Raw genomic sequence first — 20730 nt, forward strand, 5'->3', positions numbered from 1 at the left:
TGATAATGCTAGTACTATTGCATACTGCTACATCATGGAGACAAGAAAGTTCTTAGACTATGACCACCAAATTCTTGGAATAGGGCATTACTCAGTCTCATGCCATGTCACTTGGTGTTCCTTTTTAGTCGAAGATAATTTTCTATAAAATTTTTCTTGATCATATTTGTTCTTTTTCTTAAGAAGTGGTCAGGAGTAAGATAAATACATAGCATGTCTCTCAATTTCCATTTCATATTTTTGAATTTTTCTTTTGTCTTTTTCTGATTATTAAAGAAGTACAAACTCATTTAGCCCATTAAAATGTATTAATTAATTGCACAGTTATACCTGCTCAACTTAAAATAAATCTTGAATTTTTGGATTTCTAATCAAATGCTTATATCCAAAATCTTCCCATTTTTATCAATTTTTTGTGTCTAGTAAAAAAAAGCTTACTGAAATTCTACTTCTTAGGATATTGAAGCAGTAAGGTTTTGAATATATGATATGAGAATATTTTAATAGGTCATGTTTAGAGAAAACATCATTTGCTAATAATTTAGAATCTTTAATAAAATGTAGAGGAAAAAGTGGATGATACTTTGGGCAAGGTGAGACTAAAAAGAACAAGCCTGGAATGAGGTGACTCATGCACATGTGTGTGCGTTTATACACACACACACATTTTACACGGACAACCCCCCTCCCCCCATAGAGATCTTTGGAGGCAGATGTACAATTTGTTTGCAGAAATGCAGGTGCAAGAAGTTTATGGGAATTTTAATTCATTTCAGGGCAGTTATTCAATAGCCTCATTAAGCTCAGTCCCCCCAGCGTGAGCAGTGAGGGTAACTTGAATTATTAAAAAGTAACCAAATCAGTGTGTCTTGCTCCTAAGGATCCAGGTACCGTTCATTACTCTGCTGGTCTATTTAATACCCTCAAGCTGCTAAGGTGTTCTTTCATCCTACAGAATCCTATATGCCTAAGCGTTGCATGAAAAAGAAAACTCTTGATCTTTAACAGTTATGAAGTGCCTGCTTTCTGGCATCTGAAGAGAACAAAAACAGGAAATACAAACTGCAGGGTGGTTCAGCAAAATTCCTGAGTTGGATAACGAAAAACAGTTTCCATCAAGCCAAGGCTTTACCTGTTGGCACACTCTTTCTCTGTCATCCCATGAAACCAACAGAGCAGGGGTGTTTCTCAACCAAGACCATCAGGAATCCAATGTGTAGAAATTGTCATATAGGTGTTAATTCTGGGAGGACCATCTTCTTCCTGGTGACCCCCATCCTTAGCAGAAAGTGAAGCCCAGAGAAGGTACTCAGTAAGTATTTGCTGAGAGAATGAATGGATAACTATTTGTGTTAGATGATTTATATTCATGGAACAGCTTATAATCATGTGGTGTCAAGGATGAGCTCTCGTCCACCTTATTCATCTCTTCCCTTGTTGTGAGGCAGTGGTTTGCATGACCGAGGCTGAGGCTGTATGAGCACCATGCTGGTCTCAGTGTGGAAGAGGTATTTTTTTTTTAAACATCTTTATTGGAGTATAATTGCTTTATAATGGTGTGTTAGTTTCTGCTGTATAACAAAGTGAATCAGCTATAAATATACAATTATCCCCATTTCTCCTCCCTCTTGCATCTCCCTCCCACCCTCCCTATCCCACCCCTCTAGGTGGTCACAAAGCACCGAGCTGATCTCCCTGTGCTATGTGGCTGCTTCCCACTAGCTATCTATTTTACATTTGGTAGTGTATATATGTCCATGCCACTCTCTCACTTCGTCCCAGCTTACCCTTCCCCCTCCCCATGTCCTTAAGTCCATTCTCTACGTCTGCGTCTTTATTCCTGTCCTGCCCCTAGGTGCTTCAGAACCTTTTTTTTTTTTTTTTAGACTCCATATATATGTGTTAGCATACGGTATTTGTTTTTCTCTTTCTGAGTTACTTCACTCTGTATGACAGTCTCTAGGTCCATCCACCTCACTGCAAATAACTCAATTTCGATTCTTTTTATGGCTGAGTAATACTCCATTGTATATATGTGCCACATCTTCTTTATCCATTCATCTGTTGATGGACACTTAGGTTGCTTCCATGTCCTGGCTACTGTAAATACTGCTGCAATGAACATTGTGGTATATGACTCTTTTTGAATTATGGTTTTCTCAGGGTATATGCCCAGTAGTGGGATTGCTGGGTCATATGGTAGTTCTATTTTTAGTTTCTTAAGGAACCTCCATACTGTTCTCCATAGTGGCTGTATCAATTTACATTCCCACCAAGAGTGCAAGAGGGTTCCCTTTTCTCCACACCCTCTCCAGCATTTATTGTTTGTAGATTTTTGTTTGATTATGGCCATTCTGACTGGTGTGAGGTGATACCTCATTGTAGCTTTGATTTGCATTTCTCTAATAATTAGTGATGTTGAGCATCCTTTCATGTGTTTGTTGGCAACCTGTATATCTTCTTTGGAGAAATGTCTATTTAGGTCTTCTGCCCATTTTTGGATTGCGTTGCTTGTTTTTTTAATATTGAGCTGCTTGTAAATTTTGAAGATTAATCCTTTGTCAGTTGCTTCATTTGCAAGTATTTTCTCCCATTCTGAGGGTTGTCTTTTCGTCTTGTTTATGGTTTCCTTTGCTGTGCAAAAGCTTTTAAGTTTCATTAGGTCCCATTTGTTTATTTTTGTTTTTACTTCCATTTCTCTAGGAGGTGGGTCAAAAAGGATCTTGCTGTGATTTATGTCATAGTGTTCTGCCTATGTTTTCCTCTGAGAGTTTTATAGTGTCTGGCCTTACATTTAGGTCTTTAATCCGTTTTGAGTTTATTTTTGTTTATGGTGCTAGGGAGTACTCTAATTTCATTCTTTTTTTTAAATTTATTTTTATTTTTATTTTTGGCTGTGTTGGGTCTTCGTTTCTGTGTGAGGGCTTTCTCCAGTTGCGGCGAGTGGGGGCCACTTTTCATCGCGGTACGTGGGCCTCTCACTATCGTGGCCTCTCTTGTTGCGGAGCAGAGGCTCCAGACGCTCAGGCTCAGTAGTTGTGGCTCACGGGCCCAGTTGCTCCGTGGCATGTGGGATCCTCCCAGACCAGGGCTCGAACCCGTGTCCCCTGCATTGGCAGGCAGATTCTCAACCACTGCACCACCAGGGAAGCCCTCTAATTTCATTCTTTTACATGTAGCTGTCCAGTTTCCCCAGCACCACTTATTGAAGAGGCTGTCTTTTTTCCAGGCTGTCTTATTGAAGAGGCTGCCTCCTTTATCAAAGATAAGGTGACCATATGTGTGTGGGTTCATCTCTGGGCTTTCTATCCCATTCCATTGATCTATATTTCCATTTTTGTGCCAGTACCATACTGTCTTGATTACTGTAACTTTGTAGTATAGTCTAAAGTCAGGGAGCCTGATTCCTCCACCTCCCTTTTTCTTTCTCAAGGTTGCTTTGGTTATTCAGGGTCTTTTGTGTTTCCATACAAATTTTGCAATGTTTTATTCTAGTTCTGTGAAAACTGCCATTGGTAGTTTGATAGGGATTGCACTAAATCTGTAGATTGCTTTGGGTAGTATAATCAGTTTCACAATGTTGATTCTTCCAATCCAAGAACATGGTATATCTCTCCACCTGTTTGTATCATCTTTAATTTCTTTCATCAGTGTCTTATAGTTTTCTGTGTACAGGTCTTTTGTCTCCTTAGGTAGGTTTATTCCTAGGTATTTTATTCTTTTTGTTGCAATGGTAAATGGGAGTGTTTCCTTAATTTCTCTTTCAGAATTTTCATCATTAGTGTATAGGAATGCAAGAGATTTCTGCACATTAATTTTGTATCATGCTACTTTACCAAATTCATTGATTAGCTCTAGTAGTTTTCTGGTAGCTTCTTTAGGATTCTCTATGTATAGTATCATGTCATCTACAAACAGTGACAGTTTTACTTCTGTCTTTTCTGATTTGATTCCTTTTATTTCTTTTTCTTCTCTGATTGCTGTGACTAGAATTTCCAAAACTATGTTGAATAGTAGTGGTGAGAGTGGGCAACCTTGTCTTGTTCCTGATCTTAGTGGAAATGGTTTCAGTTTTTCACCATTGAGAATGATGCTGGCTGTGGGTTTGTCATATATGGTCTTTATTATGTTGAGGTAAGTTCCCTCTATGCCTACTTTCTGGAGGGTTTTTATCATAAATGGCTGTTGAATTTTGTCGAAAGCTTTTTCTGCAGCTATTGAGATGATCATATGGTTTTTATCCTTCAAGTTGTTAATATGGTGTATCTCATTGATTGATTTATGTATATTGAAGAATACTTGCATTCCTGAGATAAACCCCACTTGATCATGGTGTATGATCCCTTTAATGTGCTGTTGGATTCTGTTTGCTAGTATTTTGTTGAGAATTTTTGCATCTATGTTCATCAGTAATACTGGCCTATAGTTTTCTTTTTTTGTGACATGTTTGTCTGGTTTTGGTATCAGGGTGATGGTGGCCTCACTGAATGAGTTTGGAAGTGTTCCTCCCTCTGCTCTATTTTGGAAGAGTTTGAGAAGGATAGGTGTTAGCTCTTTTCTAAATGTTTGATAGAATTCACCTGTGAACCCATCTGGTCCTGGGCTTTTGTTTGTTGGAAGATTTTTAATCACAGTTTCAATTTCAGTGCTTGTGATTGGTCTGTTCATATTTTCTATTTCTTCCTGGTTCAGTCTCAGAAGGTTGTGCACTTCTAAGAATGTGTCCATTTCTTCCAGGTTGTCCATTTTATTGGCATATAGTTGCTTGTAGTAATCTCTCATGATCCTATGTATTTCTGCAGTGTCAGTTGTTACTTCTCCTTTTTCATTTCTAATTCTATTGATTTGAGTCTTCTCCCTTTTTTTCTTGATGAGTGTGGCTAATGGTTTGTCAATTTTGTTTATCTTCTCAAAGAACCAGCTTTTAGTTTTATTGATTTTGCTATCATTTCCTTCATTTCGTTTTCATTTGTTTCTGATCTGATCTTTATGATTTCTTTCCTTCTGCTAACTTTGGAGTTTTTTTGTTCTTCTTTCTCTAATTGCTTTAGGTGTAAGGTTAGGTTGTTTATTTGAGATGTTTCTTGTTTCTTAAGGTAGGATTGTATTGCTATAAACTTCCCTCTTAGAACTGCTTTTGCTGCATCCCATAGGTTTTGGGTCATCGTGTTTTCATTGTCATTTGTTTCTAGGTATTTTTTGAATTCCTCTTTGATTTCTTCAGTGATCTCTTGGTTATTAAATAGTGTATTGTTTAGGCTCCCTGTGTTTGTATTTTTTACAGATTTTTTCCTGTAATTGATATCTAGTCTCATAGCGTTGTGGTCGGAAAAGATACTTGATACGACTTCAGTTTTCTTAAATTTACCAAGGCTTGATTTGTGACCCAAGATATGATCTATCCTGGAGAATGTTCCATGAGCACTTGAGAACAATGTGTATTCTGTTGTTTTTCGATGGAATGTCCTATAAATATCAATTAAGTCCATCTTGTTTAATGTATCATTTAAAGCTTGTGTTTCCTTATTTATTTTCATTTTGGATGATCTGTCCATTGGTGAAAGTGGGGTGTTAAAGTCCCCTACTATGATTGTGTTACTGTCGATTTCCCCTTTTATGGCTGTTAGTATTTGTCTTATGTATTGAGGTGCTCCTATGTTGGGTGCATAAATATTTACAATTGTTATATCTTCTTCTTGGATTGATCCCTTGATCATTATGTAGTGTCCTTTGTCTCTTGTAATAGTCTTTGTTTTAAAGTCTATTTTGTCTGACATGAGAATTGCTACTTGAGCTTTCTTTTGATTTCCATTTGCATGCAATATCTTTTTCCATCCCCTCACTTTCAGTCTGTATGTGTCCCTAGGTCTGAAGTGGGTCTCTTGTAGACAACATATATATGAGTCTTGTTTTTGTATCCATTCAGCCAGTCTGTGTCTTTTGTTTGGAGCATTTAATCCATTTACATTGAAGGTAATTATCGATATGTATGTTCCTATGACCATTTTCTTAATTGTTTTGGGTTTGTTATTGTAGGTCTTTTCCTTCTCTTGTGTTTCCTGCCTAGAGAAGTTCCTTTAGCATTTGTTGTAAAGCTGGTTTGGTGGTGCTGAATTCTCTTAGCTTTTGCTTGTCTGTAAAGCTTTTAATTTCTCCGTCAAATCTGAATGAGATCCTTGCTAGGTAGAGTAATCTTGGTTGTAGGTTTTTCTCCTTCATCACTTTAAATATGTCCTGCCACTCCCTTCTGGCTTGCAAGTTTCTGCTGAAAGATCAGCTGTTAACTTTATGGGGATTCCCTTGTGTGTTATTTGTTGTTTTTCCCTTGCTGCTTTTAATATTTTTTCTTTGTATTTTATTTTTGATAGTTTGATTAATATATGGCTTGGCGTGGTTCTCCTTGGATTTATCCTGTATGGGACTCTCTGCGCTTCCTGGACTTAACTACTTCCTTTCCCATATTAGGGAAGTTTTCAACTATAAGCTCTTCAAATATTTTCTCAGTCCCTTTCTTTTTCTCTTCTTCTGGGACTCCTATAATTCGAATGTTGGTGTGTTTAATGTTGTCCCAGAGGTCTCCAAGGATGTCCTCAATTCTTTTCATTCTTTTTTCTTTATTCTGCTCTGCAGTAGTTATTTCCACTATTTTATCTTCCAGGTCACTTATCTGTTTTTCTGCCTCAGTTATTCTGCTATTGATCCCTTCTAGAGAATTTTTAATTTCATTTATTGTGCTGTTCATCACTGTTTGTTTGCTCTTTAGTTCTTCTAGGTCCTTGTTAAACATTTCTTGTATTTTCTCCATTCTATTTCCAAGATTTCCTCTTTACTATCATTATTCTGAATTCTTTTTCAGGTAGACTGCCTATTTCCTCTTCATTTGTTAGGTGTGGTGGGTTTTACCTTGCTCCTTCATCTGCTGTGTGTTTCTCTGTCTTCTCATTTTGCTTAACTTACTGTGTTTGGGGTCTCCTTTTCGCAGGCTGCAGGTTCGTAGTTCCCGTTGTTTTTGGTGTCTGTCCCCAGTGGTTAAGGTTGGTTCAGTGGGTTGTGTAGGCTTCCTGCTGGAGGGGACTAGTGCCTGTGTTCTGGTGGAAGAGGCTGGATCTTGTCTTTGTGGTGGGCAGGACCACATCTGGTGGTGTGTTTTGGGGTGTCTGTGGCCTTATTATGATTTTAGGCAGCCTCTCTGCTAATGGATCGGGTTGTGTTCCTGTCTTGCTAGTTGTTTGGCATAGGGTGTCCAGCACTGTAGCTTGCTGGTCATTGAATGGAGCTGGGTCTTTGTGTTGAGATGGAGATCTCTGGGAGATTTTCGCCGTTTGATATTACGTGGAGCTGGGAGGTCTCTTGTGGACCAGTGTCCTGAACTTGGCTCTCCCACCTCAGAGGCACAGCCCTGACGCCTGGCTGGAGCACCAAGAGCCTGTCATCCACACGGCCACAAGAGTCTTCCAAATTATTCTGCTCTGGATATCAGTCAGTAAGGTAACTGCTGGTCATCACAATGCGTATTCAGAAAAATCCACGTTTTACTCCTGTGCTCTTTTTCTTGTTTTTGCTAGCAATTAATATCATGAACAGGATACCCATTCACAAATGACAAGTTCACCATAAAAGCAGATAATTCCATACAGCTCTTCCCTACAAGATTGCCTCCAGTTAGTTCTCAAAGTGCCCAATTGTTCGGGGAAGATACAATCCAGGTGCAGAGCAGGGGAAAAAAAAGAAAACTGGGAGAAAAAAGAAGAGGCAGATAGAAAAGGAGAGACTGATAGAGGAGAGGGCAGAAAAAAAGGGAAGACATTTTGTAAAAACAAGGAAAGAAAAGGCCAGTAAGTGAGGAAGTCTGTGAGCTCTACGACAAGAATCGGAGTCTTGCTTTTTGCATATCTTCTGTATCCATGTAGCCTTTCAGATCCCCTTGGTCCCCAAGTAAAATTTCCAGATCCAGGATGCAGCCATAAGAAAGAATCCTATATATATTTCACAAGTATCCTGCAATAACAGATCCAACAGGGTTTTCCTTGTACAGTCCTTTGCTTCCTGTTGAAATGGAAATCCCTACTATGGATTTTTGTATTTTGTAAATTTGTATTTTCATATATACGATTTCATTAAACCAAGGTTTTCAGTGGGGACAATTATACCTTGGGACTTCAGAAACAAGTTTGTTTTTTTTCTCTCTTTTTATCTCTGTTAAAATATCTGGGTTTTTTCATCATTTAATTACTTATAATGCTCAGATCTCAAGATTCAGGAGAACTGGAAACCCATGTTATTTGGAGAAGAGCACAGTAATGAACACTGACAATGCCAAAGCCTTGAGAGTGGTTTCTGGTTGCCAAGCACGTTAAGAAGATTGTATGACCAACTGGTGTGCAGTGCATTATGGAAAAGAGCACACTGATTTCTAGCTCATTTCTTCTTGTAAAACTAGGGGAAAGGTTTATGAAAACTCTGAAGGGAAAGGATTTTTCTTGGCATGGTACGATTTTCCCAAGCTTGGCAGTAACCATTACCTGACATATAGAAACAAAATGAAACAGAATTTCATATGAATACCTCTTAGCAATATTTGTTCTATTCATAAGGAAGAACTGGAGTCTAGTGGATCAGCTAGATCAGTCTTCTCCAGTGGATACGTTAGGATAATCCAGTGGATTTCAGAAATTTATGAAGTCAGCCTCTCAGCCAATGACTTGAGACAATTTCCACCCAATGATTTGTGGGTATTTCACAGCTGAAGTTGTGGACAACTCTTCACCGTCTCTGTACAGCAACACTGTTAGTTCCCACTGTCTGCTTAGTCTACACCTACATACCCCAAGTGATCATCAGTTTCACTAAAAAGAAGTGGCTCCTCTTTAGGAACCTAAACCATTAGATATGTCTATTGTGAGATTACTTCATCACAGCAAACTCTTCTAGATCCCCAAGATATGGACACTTCTCAGTATTAACAAATAGCCTGAGAAAATATTAAATTTATTAACTCAGTCCAATGATTGGGGTCTAGTCTGAGTTATAGAATTTTTCCAAAGAACATATTTTGTCACTTTCAAGCACACAGAGTAAAAATAAACCAGTGGGGTGTTGCTTATAGGGCTTTATGTAATAGATTCTGCAGTGTTAACTTTTAGCTCTTTTTGAATTATATGGAGGCTGGTGAAGGTGTTCACAAAGTTTCTTCCCCTAATTAATCTATGCTACCTTTACTTTTTAGAGAACATTTTACCATCTTTTTTTTCAAGATGGTACAAGTTCAGACTATGAACAAAATATCCCCAATTTCATATTAGTAGGGTACAAATTAATGAGGGTCATTAACTCTCCACTCAGCATGATGTACACGTTCTGTGGAGAATGCCCAGATAATCAAAATACAGTCCCTACTCTAGTGGAGATACAAGCATATCTGATGACAAAATGTGAAAATTTTTGCTTTGTTCTTTGTCTCTCTTACCAAGATTTCTGTAAAACTGGGATCAACTAGATAAACTGTTTCTCCATACCTTCTTTTTCTTTAGTTGTTCAAGTTGGTTTTCCATGTCTCGGCAAACAAGATGGAGTGGCAGCGTTTGAAGTGAATGTGATTGTAATGAATTCTGAAGGCAACACCATCCTGCAGACTCCTCAAAATGCCATCTTCTTTAAAACATGTCAACAAGGTAATCAGTGATGGTGATTCCAGAGAAGGCTCATAAGGCTTCCAGGTGTGATTTGGGCCAAAAATTGTAGCTAGATAGATAGATAATTATTTTGTATAATTAAAACCACACCAGTGGGAGGAGGGGTAAACGTAGGGTCCAGTAATAGTACTAAGACAGACTTTCTCTGCTTTGACTGCACTCACAATTTTAGGAACTCCAGTACCCTTCAAAATGCCCTGTCTTCCACCTCTCTTCTTTCCCTCCTCCAACACAATCTTTGGGAGTCCCCAACCTCATAGCAAGGGTGTCAGTCATCACCAGCAACTACTACGACCCATACCCCCTGCCAAAAGCTTGGTGCTTTTGACTTCCAAAGATCACGCCAGTGATCTGCAAAGGTACCTCTCCACCACAGCCCCGATACCCAGTTAAGCATGAAGGCTTTCCCATGCTGTCTCCTTTCCCATCCTGATATAAGCTCTTCCAGCACAGAATTTAAGCTCTGGAGGCTTTCAGTGCCCTAAAGATGCACCAAAAGGTCATTCCCCCCTCTGAAAATGAATACTGAGGGCAATATCCATCATTCTGTTTCAGTGTGAATTTAAGGAGGTGCAGTAGATTGATGGGTGGGAGGAAGGCAGAACATAAAGCTTGCTTTGCCTTCTTCCACGAGCTCCCTACTGTTGGAAGTAGGATTGAGAGGCAGTATCTTACTTTCATGAAGACTTAGTGAAGTACAGGCAGTGTAGAGAGAATGAAGTGGAAGTACTGGTATTCAATAAATTATGATAATTGATGTGCTGGGGAAAAAGTGACCGTTAGTCTCTTCATGCTCCCTGTAATTCACTCAACATGATTTGAAAGCTTTCTAAATAAACCTTGTTTCTCTTTGGTGAAGCTGAGTGCCCAGGAGGGTGCCGAAATGGAGGCTTTTGTAATGAAAGACGGGTCTGCCAGTGTCCTGATGGATTCTACGGACCTCACTGTGAGAAAGGTAAGAACAGAGACAGCCAGCTTCCCTGCTTGCTTCCTAATGAAATGGGTGTTACACAGGAGCCCCACATGTATTTTTAACACATCACCTGAAATTATTTTTCTGGTCACATTGTAAGAATTTGTGCAGTCTTAAAAAGCCACAGAGAAGCTATTGGAAAGTATTCTTCTAGGAGTGGTTTTCTGTTAAATCCAATATGTGGTGACAGGAGCAGAAAACTGGCACAGTGTCTACATTCTTTGTGGCCCCTTTCACTCTCCTCCACCCCCCTCCGCAATTCACTATTATATATACTGTGCTTTAGCATAATCTTATGAAAGTTTTGAGGTTTTTTCCCTCCACTAAAGTCGGTTTTAAAAAGCTAGTATTATGAGTGATTTGAAAGTATCTACTCCAATTAAAAGTAGCTTGTTTCACAATTAAGTCTACACCTGAGTTATGAAGGTGCTCTAGGCAAAAAAAAAGGATGAAATCATTTGTGTAGTAAATATATATATTTTGGTGAAATTACTACTAAGAAAGCTATATGAAAAAAGAGATGAACATGAAAATGTTTATTAACCACAAAGGTGTCTAAACCACAAGCTCACATATACTGAGCTTATTTGACCAGAGTAAGCAAAATATTTTTCATCTTCAAAAAATAGATTTTTTACTTGTTTGCATTGATTTTTTTCTTTATTTTATTTTCTTAATTGAAATATAGCTGGTTTACAGCATTGTTAGTTTCAGGTGTACAACAAAGTGATTCAGTTATATATATATATATATTTTTTCAGATTCTTTTCCCATATAGGTTATTACAAAATATTGAGTATAGTTCCCTGTGCTATGCAGTAGGTCCTTGGGTATCTAGTAGTGTGTGTATCTGTTAATCCCAACCTCCTAATTTATCCCTCCCCCACCTTCCCTTTCTTCTTTGGTAACCATAAGTTTGCTTTCTATGCCTATGGGTCTGTTTCTGTTTTGTATATAAGTTCACTTGTATCTTTTTTTTTAGATTCCAAATATAAGTGGTACCATATGATATTTGTCTTTGTCTGTCTAGCTCACTTCATTTAGTATGATTATCCCTAGGTCCATCCATGCTGCTGCAAACGGCATAATTTTATTCTTTTTATGGCTGTAATATTCCATTGTATGTGTGTGTGTGTGTGTGTGTGTATATATATATATATATATATATATATATATCTCACATCTTCTTTATCCATTCATCTGTCAATGCACATTTAAGTTACTTCCATGTCTTGGCTATTGTAAATAGTGCTGCAATGAACACTGGGTGCAATTTACATTCCCACCAACAGTGTAGGAGGGTTCCTTTTTCTCCACACCCTCTCCGGCATTTATTATTTGTAGAATTTTTGATGATGGCCATTCTGACCAGTGTGAGGTGGTACCTCACTGTAGTTCTGATTTGCATTTCTCTAATTAGTGATGTTGAGCAGCTTTTCATGTGCCTCTTGACCATCTGTATGTCTTCTTTGGAGAAATGTCTATTTAGGTCTTCTGCCCATTTTTTGATTGGGTTGTTTGGTTTTTTGATATTGAGCTGCATGAGCTGCTTGTATATTTTGGAGATTAATCCTTTGTCAGTTGCTTTGTTTGCAAATATTTTCTCCCATTCTGAGGGTTGTCTTTTCTTCTTGTTTATGGGTTCCTTTGCTGTGCAAAAGCTTTTAAGTTTAATTAGGTCCCATTTGTTTATTTTTTTATTTCCATTACTCTAGGGGATGGATCCAAACAGATATTGCTGCAATTTATCTCAAAGAGTGTTCTGCCTATGTCTTCCTCTATGAGTATTACAGTATCTGGTCTTACATTTAGGTCTTTAATCCATTTTGAGTTTTTTTGGTGTATGGTGTTAGAGAATGTCCTAATTTCATTCTTTTACATGTAGCTGTCCAGTTTTCCCAGCACCACTTATTGAAGAGACAGTCTTTTCTCCATTGTATAGTATTTCCTCCTTTGTCATAGATGAATTGACCATAGGTACATGGATTTATTTCTGGGCTTTCCATCCTGTTCCATGGATCTATGTGTCTGTTTTTGTGCCAGTACCATACTGTTTTGATTACTGTAGGTTTGTAGTATAGTCTGAAGTCAGGGAACCTGATTCCTCCAGCTCCATTTTTCTTTCTCAAGATTGCTTTGGCTATTCGGGGTCTTTTGTGTTTCCATACATATTTTAAAATTTTTGCTCTAGTTCTGTGAAAAATGCCGTTCGTGATTTAATAGGGATTACATTGAATTTGTAGATTGCCTTGGGTAGTATGGTCATTTTAGCAATATTGATTCTTCCAACCCAAGAACACAGTACATCTTTCCATCTGTTTGGGTCATCTTCAGTTTCTTTCATCAGCATCTTATAGTTTTCAGAGTACAGGTCTTCTGCCTCCTTAGGTAGGTTTATTACTAGGTATTTCATTCCTTTTGATGCGATGGTAAGTAGGATTGTTTCCTTAATTTCTCTTTCTGATCTTTCATTGTTAGTGTATAGAAATGCAACAGATTTCTGTGTATTAATTTTGTATCCTGTAAATTTACTGAATTCATTGATGAGCTAAGTAGTTTTCTGATAGTGTCTTGAGGATTTTCTATATATAGCATCATGTCATCTGCAAACACTGACAGTTTTACTACTTCTTTTCCAATTTGGATCCCTTTTATTTCTTTTTCTTCTCTGACTGCTGTGGTTAGGACTTTCAAAACTATGTTGAATAAAAGTGGCAAGAATAGACATCCTTGTCTTGTTCCTGATCTTAGAGGAAATGCTTTCAGCTTTGCGCTGTTGAGTATGATGTTAGTTGTGCATTTGTCATATATGGCTTGTATTATGTTGAGGTATGTTCCTTCTATGCCCACTTTCTGGAGAGTTTTTATCATAAATGGATGTTGAATTTTATCAAAAGCTTTTTCTGCATCTACTGAGATGATCATAGGATTGTTATTCTTCAATTTGTTAATGTGGTGTATCACACAGATTAATTTGCGGATATTGAAAAATCCTTGCATGACTGGGATAAATCCCACTTGATCACCGGGTATGATCCTTTTAATGTATCATTGGATTCAGTTTGCTAGTATTTTGTTGAGGATTTTAGCGTCTATGTTCATCAGTGATATTGGCCTGTAATTTTTTGTGTGTGTGTGTGGTATCTTTGTCTGGTTTTGGTATCAGGGTGATGGTGGGCTCATAGAATGAGTTTGGGAGTGATCCTTCCTCTGTAATTTTTTGGAATAGCTTCAGAAGGATAGGTGTTAACTCTTCTCTAAATGTTTGTTAGAATTCACCTGTGAAGCCGTCTGGTCCTGGACTTTTGTTTGTTGGAGTTTTTGCATCACAGATTCAATTTCAGTACTGGTAATTGGTCTGTTCATATTTTCTATTTCTTCTTGGTTCAATCTTGGGAGATTGTACCTTTCTAAGAATTTGTCCATGTCTTCTAGGTTGTCCATTTTATTGGCGTATAGTTGCTTAGTCTCTTATGGTCCTTTGTATTTGTGGTGTCAGTTGTAACTTCTCCTTTTTCATTTCTAATTTTATTGATTTGGGCCCTCTCCCTTTTTTTCTTGATGAGTCTGGCTAAAGGCTTATCAATTATATTCATCTTTTCAAAGAACCAGCTTTTAGTTTTATTGATCTTTTTTATTGTTTTCTTTGTCTCTGTTTCATTATTTCTGCTCTGATCTTTATGATTTCTTTCCTTCTACTAACTTCGGGTTTTATTTGTTCTTCTTTCTCTAGTTGCTTTAGGTGTAATGTTAGGTTGTTTATTTGAGATTTTTCTTGTTTCCTGAGGTAAGCTTGATCATTATAAACTTCACTCTTAGAGCTGCTTTTGCTGCATCCCATAGCATTTGGATCATCGTGTTTCCATTTTCATTTGTCTCTAGGTATTTTTTGATTTCCTCTTTGATTTTTTCAGTGATCTATTGGTTATTTAATAGCATGTGTTTTTTGCAGTTTTCTTCTTTTAGTTGATTTCTAATCTCATGCGTTGTGGTCAGAAAAGATGCTTGATATGATTTCAATTTTCTTATATTTACTGAGGCTTGATTTGTGACCCAATATGTGATCTATCCTGGAGAACGTTCATGTGTATTTGAAAAGAATGTGTATTCTGAGGCTTTCAGATGGAATGCTTTATAAATATCAGTTAAGTCCATCTGGTCTAATGTGTCATTTGAGACCTGTGTTTCCTTATTGATTTTCTGTCTGGATGATCTGTCCATTGATGTAAGCGGGGTGTTAAAATCCCCCACTTTTACTGTGTTACTATCAATTTCTCCATTTATGTCTGTTAACGTTTGCCATATTATTGAGGTGCTCCTATGTTGGGTGCATATATATTTACAATTGTTATTATCTTCTTCTTGGATTGATCCCTTGCTCATTATGTAGTGTCCTTCTTTATCTCTTGCAACAGTCTTTATTTTAAACTCTATTTTGTCTAATATGAGTATTGCTACTCCAGCTTTCTTTTGATTTCCATTTGCATGCAATACCTTTTTCCATCGCCTCACTTTCAGTCTGTATATGTTTCTAGATCTGAAGTGGGTCTTTTATAGACAGCATATATACAGGTCTTGTATTTTTATCCATTTAGCCAGTCTGTGTCTTTTGGTTGGTGCATTTAATCTATTTACACTTAAAGTAATTATCAATATGTATGTTCCTATTGCCATTTTTTTAACTGTTTTGGATTTGTTTTTGTAAGTCTTTTTTCTTCCTTTTCTCTTTTGTTCTCTTCTCTTGTGATTTGATGACTATCTTCAGTGTTGTGTTTGGATTCCTTTTTCTTTTTTGTGTGTGTATATATTATAGATTTTTGGTTTGCAGTTACCATGAGGTTTTAATATATCAGTCTATACACATACACAATTGTTTTAAGTTACTGATCTCTTAATTTCAAATGCATTTCCAATATCCTGCATTTGTACTCTCCTGTTCTCACGATTGCTGGTTTTGATATTGTATTTGTGTGCAGATGATTTCCTACCTTTACTGTATGTTTGCCTTTACTGGTGACCTTTCCCATTTCATAATTTTCTTATTTCTAGTTGTGGCCTTTTCTTTTCCACCTAGAGAAGTTCCTTTAGCATTTGTTGTAAAGCTAATTTGGTGGTGCTGAATTCTTTTAGGTTTTGCTTGTCTGTAAAGCTTTTAATTTCTCCATCAAATCTGAATGAGAGCCTTGCTAGGTAGAGTATTCTTGGTTGTAGGTTTTTCCCTTTCATCACTTTAAATATACCATGCTACCTTCTTCTGGCCTGCAGAATTTCTGCTGAAAAATCAGTTGATAACCTTATGGGGATTCCCTTCTTTGTTATTTGTCGCTTTTCCCTTGTTGCTTTTAATATTTTATCTTTATCTTTAATTTTTGTCAATTTGATTAGTAGATGTCTTGGTGTGTTCCTCCTTGGTTTAATCCTGTATGGATCTCTATGCACTTTCTGGAGTTTCCTCCAGAAACTGTTTCCTTTCCCATGTTAGGGAATTTTTCAGCTATTATCTCTTCAAATATTTCCTCAGGCCTTTTCTCTCTATTTTCTCCTTCTGGGACCCATATAATGCAAATACTGGTGCATTTGATATTGTCCCAGAGGTCTCTTAAACTGTCCTCATTTCTTTTCATTCTTTTTTCTTTATTCTGTTCCACGGCAGTGATTTCCACCACTCTGTCTTCCAGCTTACTTGTACGTTCTTCTGCCTCATTCATTCTGCTGTTGATTCCTTCTAGTGTATTTTTTCATTTCAATTATTGTATTCTTCAACTGGTTGTTTTTTATATTTTCGAACTCTTTGTTAAAAACACTTGTAACTTCTCGTTCTGTGCATCTATTGTTTTCCTGAGTTCTTGGATCATCTTTACCATCATTACTCTGAACTCTTTCTTGGGTAGATTGCCTATCTCCACTTAGTTGGTCTTCTGGGGTTTTATCTTGTTCTTTTGTCTGGAATATATTCTTCTGCCATCTCATTTTGTCTAAACTTCTATTTGAATTTTTATATATGTGGTAGGTTAGTTATGTTTCTTGACCTTGGAGAAATGGCCCTCTGTAGGGGATGTCCTGTGTGTCCCAGAAGTACACTCCCCTCTCATCGCCCAGGGGCCAGGGACCAGGGACCAGCTGGTAGATTCTGACCCGTGTTTGTGGACTTAGTTCTGCAGCCTGCTGGATCATAGTATTCTTGCTTCTGGTGTCTGCCCCCTGGCGGGTGAGGCTGGTCTAGAGCCTTGTGCAGGCTTCCTGGTGGGAGGGGCCAGTGCCTGCTCACTGGAGAGTGCAGCTGGGTCTTGGCCCTCTGTTGGGGAGGGCCATGTTAAGGGGTATGTCTGGAGGTGGCTGTGGGCTCAGGAAGTCTTTAGGCAGCCTGTCTGCTGATGGGTGAGGCTGTGTTCCTACTCTGTTTGTTGTTTGGCCTGAGGTGTCCCAGCACTGGAGCCAACAGGCTGTTGGGTGGGGCCAGGTCTTGGTGGCAAAGTGTCGGCCTCCAGGAGAGCTCATATCAATGAATACTCCCTGATACCTCTGCCACCAGTGTCCTTGTCCCCGGAGTGAGCCACAGCTGCCCCCTGCCCCTGGAGACCCTTCAAAACTAGATGAGTCTGGCCCAGGCTCCTATGAAGTCATTACTTTTGCCCTGGGTCCCAGTTACACAAGAACTGGTGTGCACCCTCCAAGAGTGGAGTCTCTGTTTCCCCCAGTCCTGTGGAGCTCCTGCATTCAAGCCCTGCTGGCCTTCAAAACCAACTGCTCTGGGGGTTCCTCTTCCCGATGTCAGACCTCCAGGCTGGGGAGCCTGATGTGGGACTCAGAATTCTCACTCCTGTGGGAGAACTTCTGCAGTATAACTATTCTCCAGTTTATGGGTCACGCACCTGAGGGGTATGGGATTTGATTATATCATGAGTGTGCTCTTCCTACTGTCTCGTTGTGGTTTCTTCTTTATGTCGCTGGATGTAGAATATCTTTTTTGGTAGTTTCCAGTCTTTTTATCGATGATTGTTTAGCATTTAGTTGTGATTTTGGTGTGCTCGTGAGAGGAGGTGAGGTCAAGGTCCTACTCCGCCATCTTGTCCTGACCTTCATCTGCACTGATTTTGAAACTGGAAGATTGAGGAAATAAGGCAAGAAAAAATATTTACAGTCTTAAGAAGACCACATCTTAGTTAAAATAATGATTCTGTGCAAATTTTAATTCTCTTCTATGAAATTGGTTGAAAAATAGCCTATTTACTGCATAAAAATAATTTTTAATATAGCAAACTTGTATGTCTAAAGAGTGACTACTTTAGTGTCAACTACAAAGCTTGAAAATACAGACCTGTTGTATTACTGACATTTCCAAAATGGTCCTGCTCGCAAAACCCTATTTGGTCTTAATCAGAATTCTCTCTCCCCATTAGCCCTTTGCACACCACGATGCATGAACGGCGGGCTTTGTGTTACTCCCGGTTTCTGCATCTGTCCACCTGGATTCTATGGAGTCAATTGTGATAAAGGTAACTTTCTAAGAACAAGGTTCTTTTTACTTTTTAAATGTTTGATTAAAAGACGTATATTTACTATATCATCACTCTTCATAACAGCTCTGTAAATAGGATGTATCACTTCACTGGCTGCTATAACTTTTTTGTTGTTGTTATTTTTTATATAAATTTATTTATTTATTTATGGCTGCGTTGGGTCTTCGTTGCCGTGCACAGGCTTTCTCTAGTTGCGGCAAGCGGGGGCCCTCTTCATTGCTGTGTGCAGGCTTCTCATTGCGGTGGCTTCTCTTGTTGCGGAGCATGGGCTCTAGGCACACGCGGGCTTCAGTAGTTGTGCCATGCGGGCTCAGTTGGCTGCTATAACTTTAACCCCAAATTTTAGTGTAGCTTAACACAGTACAAGTTTACATTTGCTCACATAATGCTCCAGTGCAGGAATACTTGGTCAGTGGGCAGGGCGGTTCTTCTCCATGCAGTGATTTAGGGTCCCAGGTGCCTTCCATCAGTGGTCCTGCCTAGAACTTTGGAGCTCTCCAGATCCAGCCAATAAGCAGAGAAAGAAAGACTGGAGTAGGTACTGCTTAAAAAACAAACAAAAAAACAAAACAAAGAAAAGCCCAGAAGTGACCTACAAAACTTCAACACCTATTCCATGGATAGGAATTAGCTCCATGATCTTACCTGGATGCAGCCAGGAGAAATGTCATCCCTGGTTGGACAACCGTCTCCCAACGACAACTTTATGGGAGGGGAGCATGGATTTTTGCGAACAATTAACTGCTCCTTCCCCATTGGGGTTTCGGTATGTCCCAAATTAGTTTTATGGGTGAGCTTCAAAGACTGAAATGAAACAATCTCTTCCAAATTGCCTGACCTAGAAGTTCACTGATCCCGAATTTAATTCTCTGCTCACAGATCACATCCCTGAGAGATCAGGATCCTCCTTCCTGTGATGCTGCATCATAGCCAGATTTTACTCTCAGAAAGTGGATTCAAATGTGGCTCTAAAATAGTACTGAATGATTCATACTCTTTACAGGACACCTATCTATTTTGCCCAGTTCACATCTTTTATGGAAAAAAATTAAATTATATCCTTAAAGTGTATGTATTTAATGAAATTATCCTTGTGTCCAAAATGCTAATTGCATGAGTAGGGCATGGTTTTTTTTAAATAACTACTTGCCTCAAAATAAAATGATGTGTTATTTTAGAGAAGTGTCTCTTTAGTGATAATGCAGATAGCACCAGTTAAGATTGAAATGAGCAGCTTTTTAAAAAAGAAGGAAAAGCTAAAGGAAAGAGGCCTTAATATGAGTCAGAATAATCATTTATGGTTGTCTGTTGTTTTATGATATACAAAGTACCTTCATACAATTACCTAACTTTACTCTCAACCATCTTTTGAGATATGTAAAGCATCATCCATCTCAATCTCAGCTAAGCAAAATGAGGTTTATAGAGCTTGAGTAGCTTGGCCCAAATTCACACCCTCCACTGTACCATGTTGCCGCTCAGGCTACCTGTTTCACATCCTAGATCCTCTACCAGTGACTGCTTCCGGGCAGAGAACCTCATCTCTGTGGGCCATGCTTTTCCCAACTCTAAACTGGAAATTAAGCCATTGATGCCTGGTTCCCCCACCTCTGTGCTAAATGAGATCATGTGTGAGAGCATCTCTACCTTTTAGTTGTAAGTGATCTTCTAAAACTATAGCACTGGAGTGAAAATAATTTTAAAATTTTATGTTCATAAAGATTAAGCACTAATGACACTGAAAATAATAGCCAGTGAATAAAATTCTTTCTTGTGAAGCTTCTTTGCATTTGTCTAAATGTAGCCTTCAGCATCTCTGCTACTTCACAACTGGGCAGAAGTTGATTCTTGAAGCAGAATTAAACTCATATTATCTCAAAACTATTAGGAAATAGAGCAAATCCTTCAGAGACTTGGATGAAGAATGAATGTATTATGAGGTTTAGAAAGACCATTTGTGAGGCCTGCTTATGTAGATGAGGCTGTTACTGGTGTATCTGCACCGTGGACTGTCAGTTGTAATGTTTTTCTTACGCTATGGTGTCAAAAACGCTGCATGGTCCCTGTTGAAGGAAAAGATCTATGTGTATTCCCGTTTCTTTTACGTTTGTAATATTTTACCTTTCAGATGAAAGATTTTCTTACTTGTTAGACTCCAGTAACTTTTTTTTATTCTTTTGGAAAGTCTGTTGAAATTCCACTTGGTTTCCCCAGAGATCTGGGAACATTAAAAAATAATGTTTTTTACTCCCTCAACAAAAAGATGCATTTATTAACCAGGAGGGAGTGTAGAGCTTCTGAAAAATGGTTTAATTACTGGCATGGAGCTAGACCTTAGCCCTACATATTTGAAGAAACACTAAAGATTAACTTTTATTGGCTCTTGGGACATCTGTTGCAAACTTTAACAGTTGAGTAGTTAAACACTGGCCTAGCAAACCCTCAGCCCCAGTGAAAGTTACTTGGTGTCTCTGCCTCATTTTCTGAGTCAAGAATCATTGCACATGGGACTTCCCTGGTGGCACAGTGGTTAAGAATCCGCCTG

The 20730-nt window shown here is 38.4% G+C and overlaps 1 protein-coding gene across 2 annotated transcripts in view; it reads left to right on the forward strand.

Moving 5' to 3' along the window:
- Positions 1 to 20730, forward strand: part of WIF1 (WNT inhibitory factor 1) — an 87433-nt gene that overhangs the window by 53860 nt on the left and 12843 nt on the right. For both annotated transcript variants that reach the window (XM_082422867.1, XM_082422868.1), the window contains 3 exons: positions 9531 to 9671; positions 10552 to 10647; positions 18066 to 18161. In XM_082422867.1, coding sequence (XP_082278993.1) covers positions 9531 to 9671; positions 10552 to 10647; positions 18066 to 18161 — 333 coding nt within the window. The remainder of the gene's footprint in view (positions 1 to 9530; positions 9672 to 10551; positions 10648 to 18065; positions 18162 to 20730) is intronic.

The sequence above is a fragment of the Balaenoptera physalus genome (genome assembly GCF_965194825.1).
Source record: "Balaenoptera physalus genome assembly, chromosome: 13".
Classification (NCBI taxonomy): Eukaryota; Metazoa; Chordata; class Mammalia; order Artiodactyla; family Balaenopteridae; genus Balaenoptera; species Balaenoptera physalus.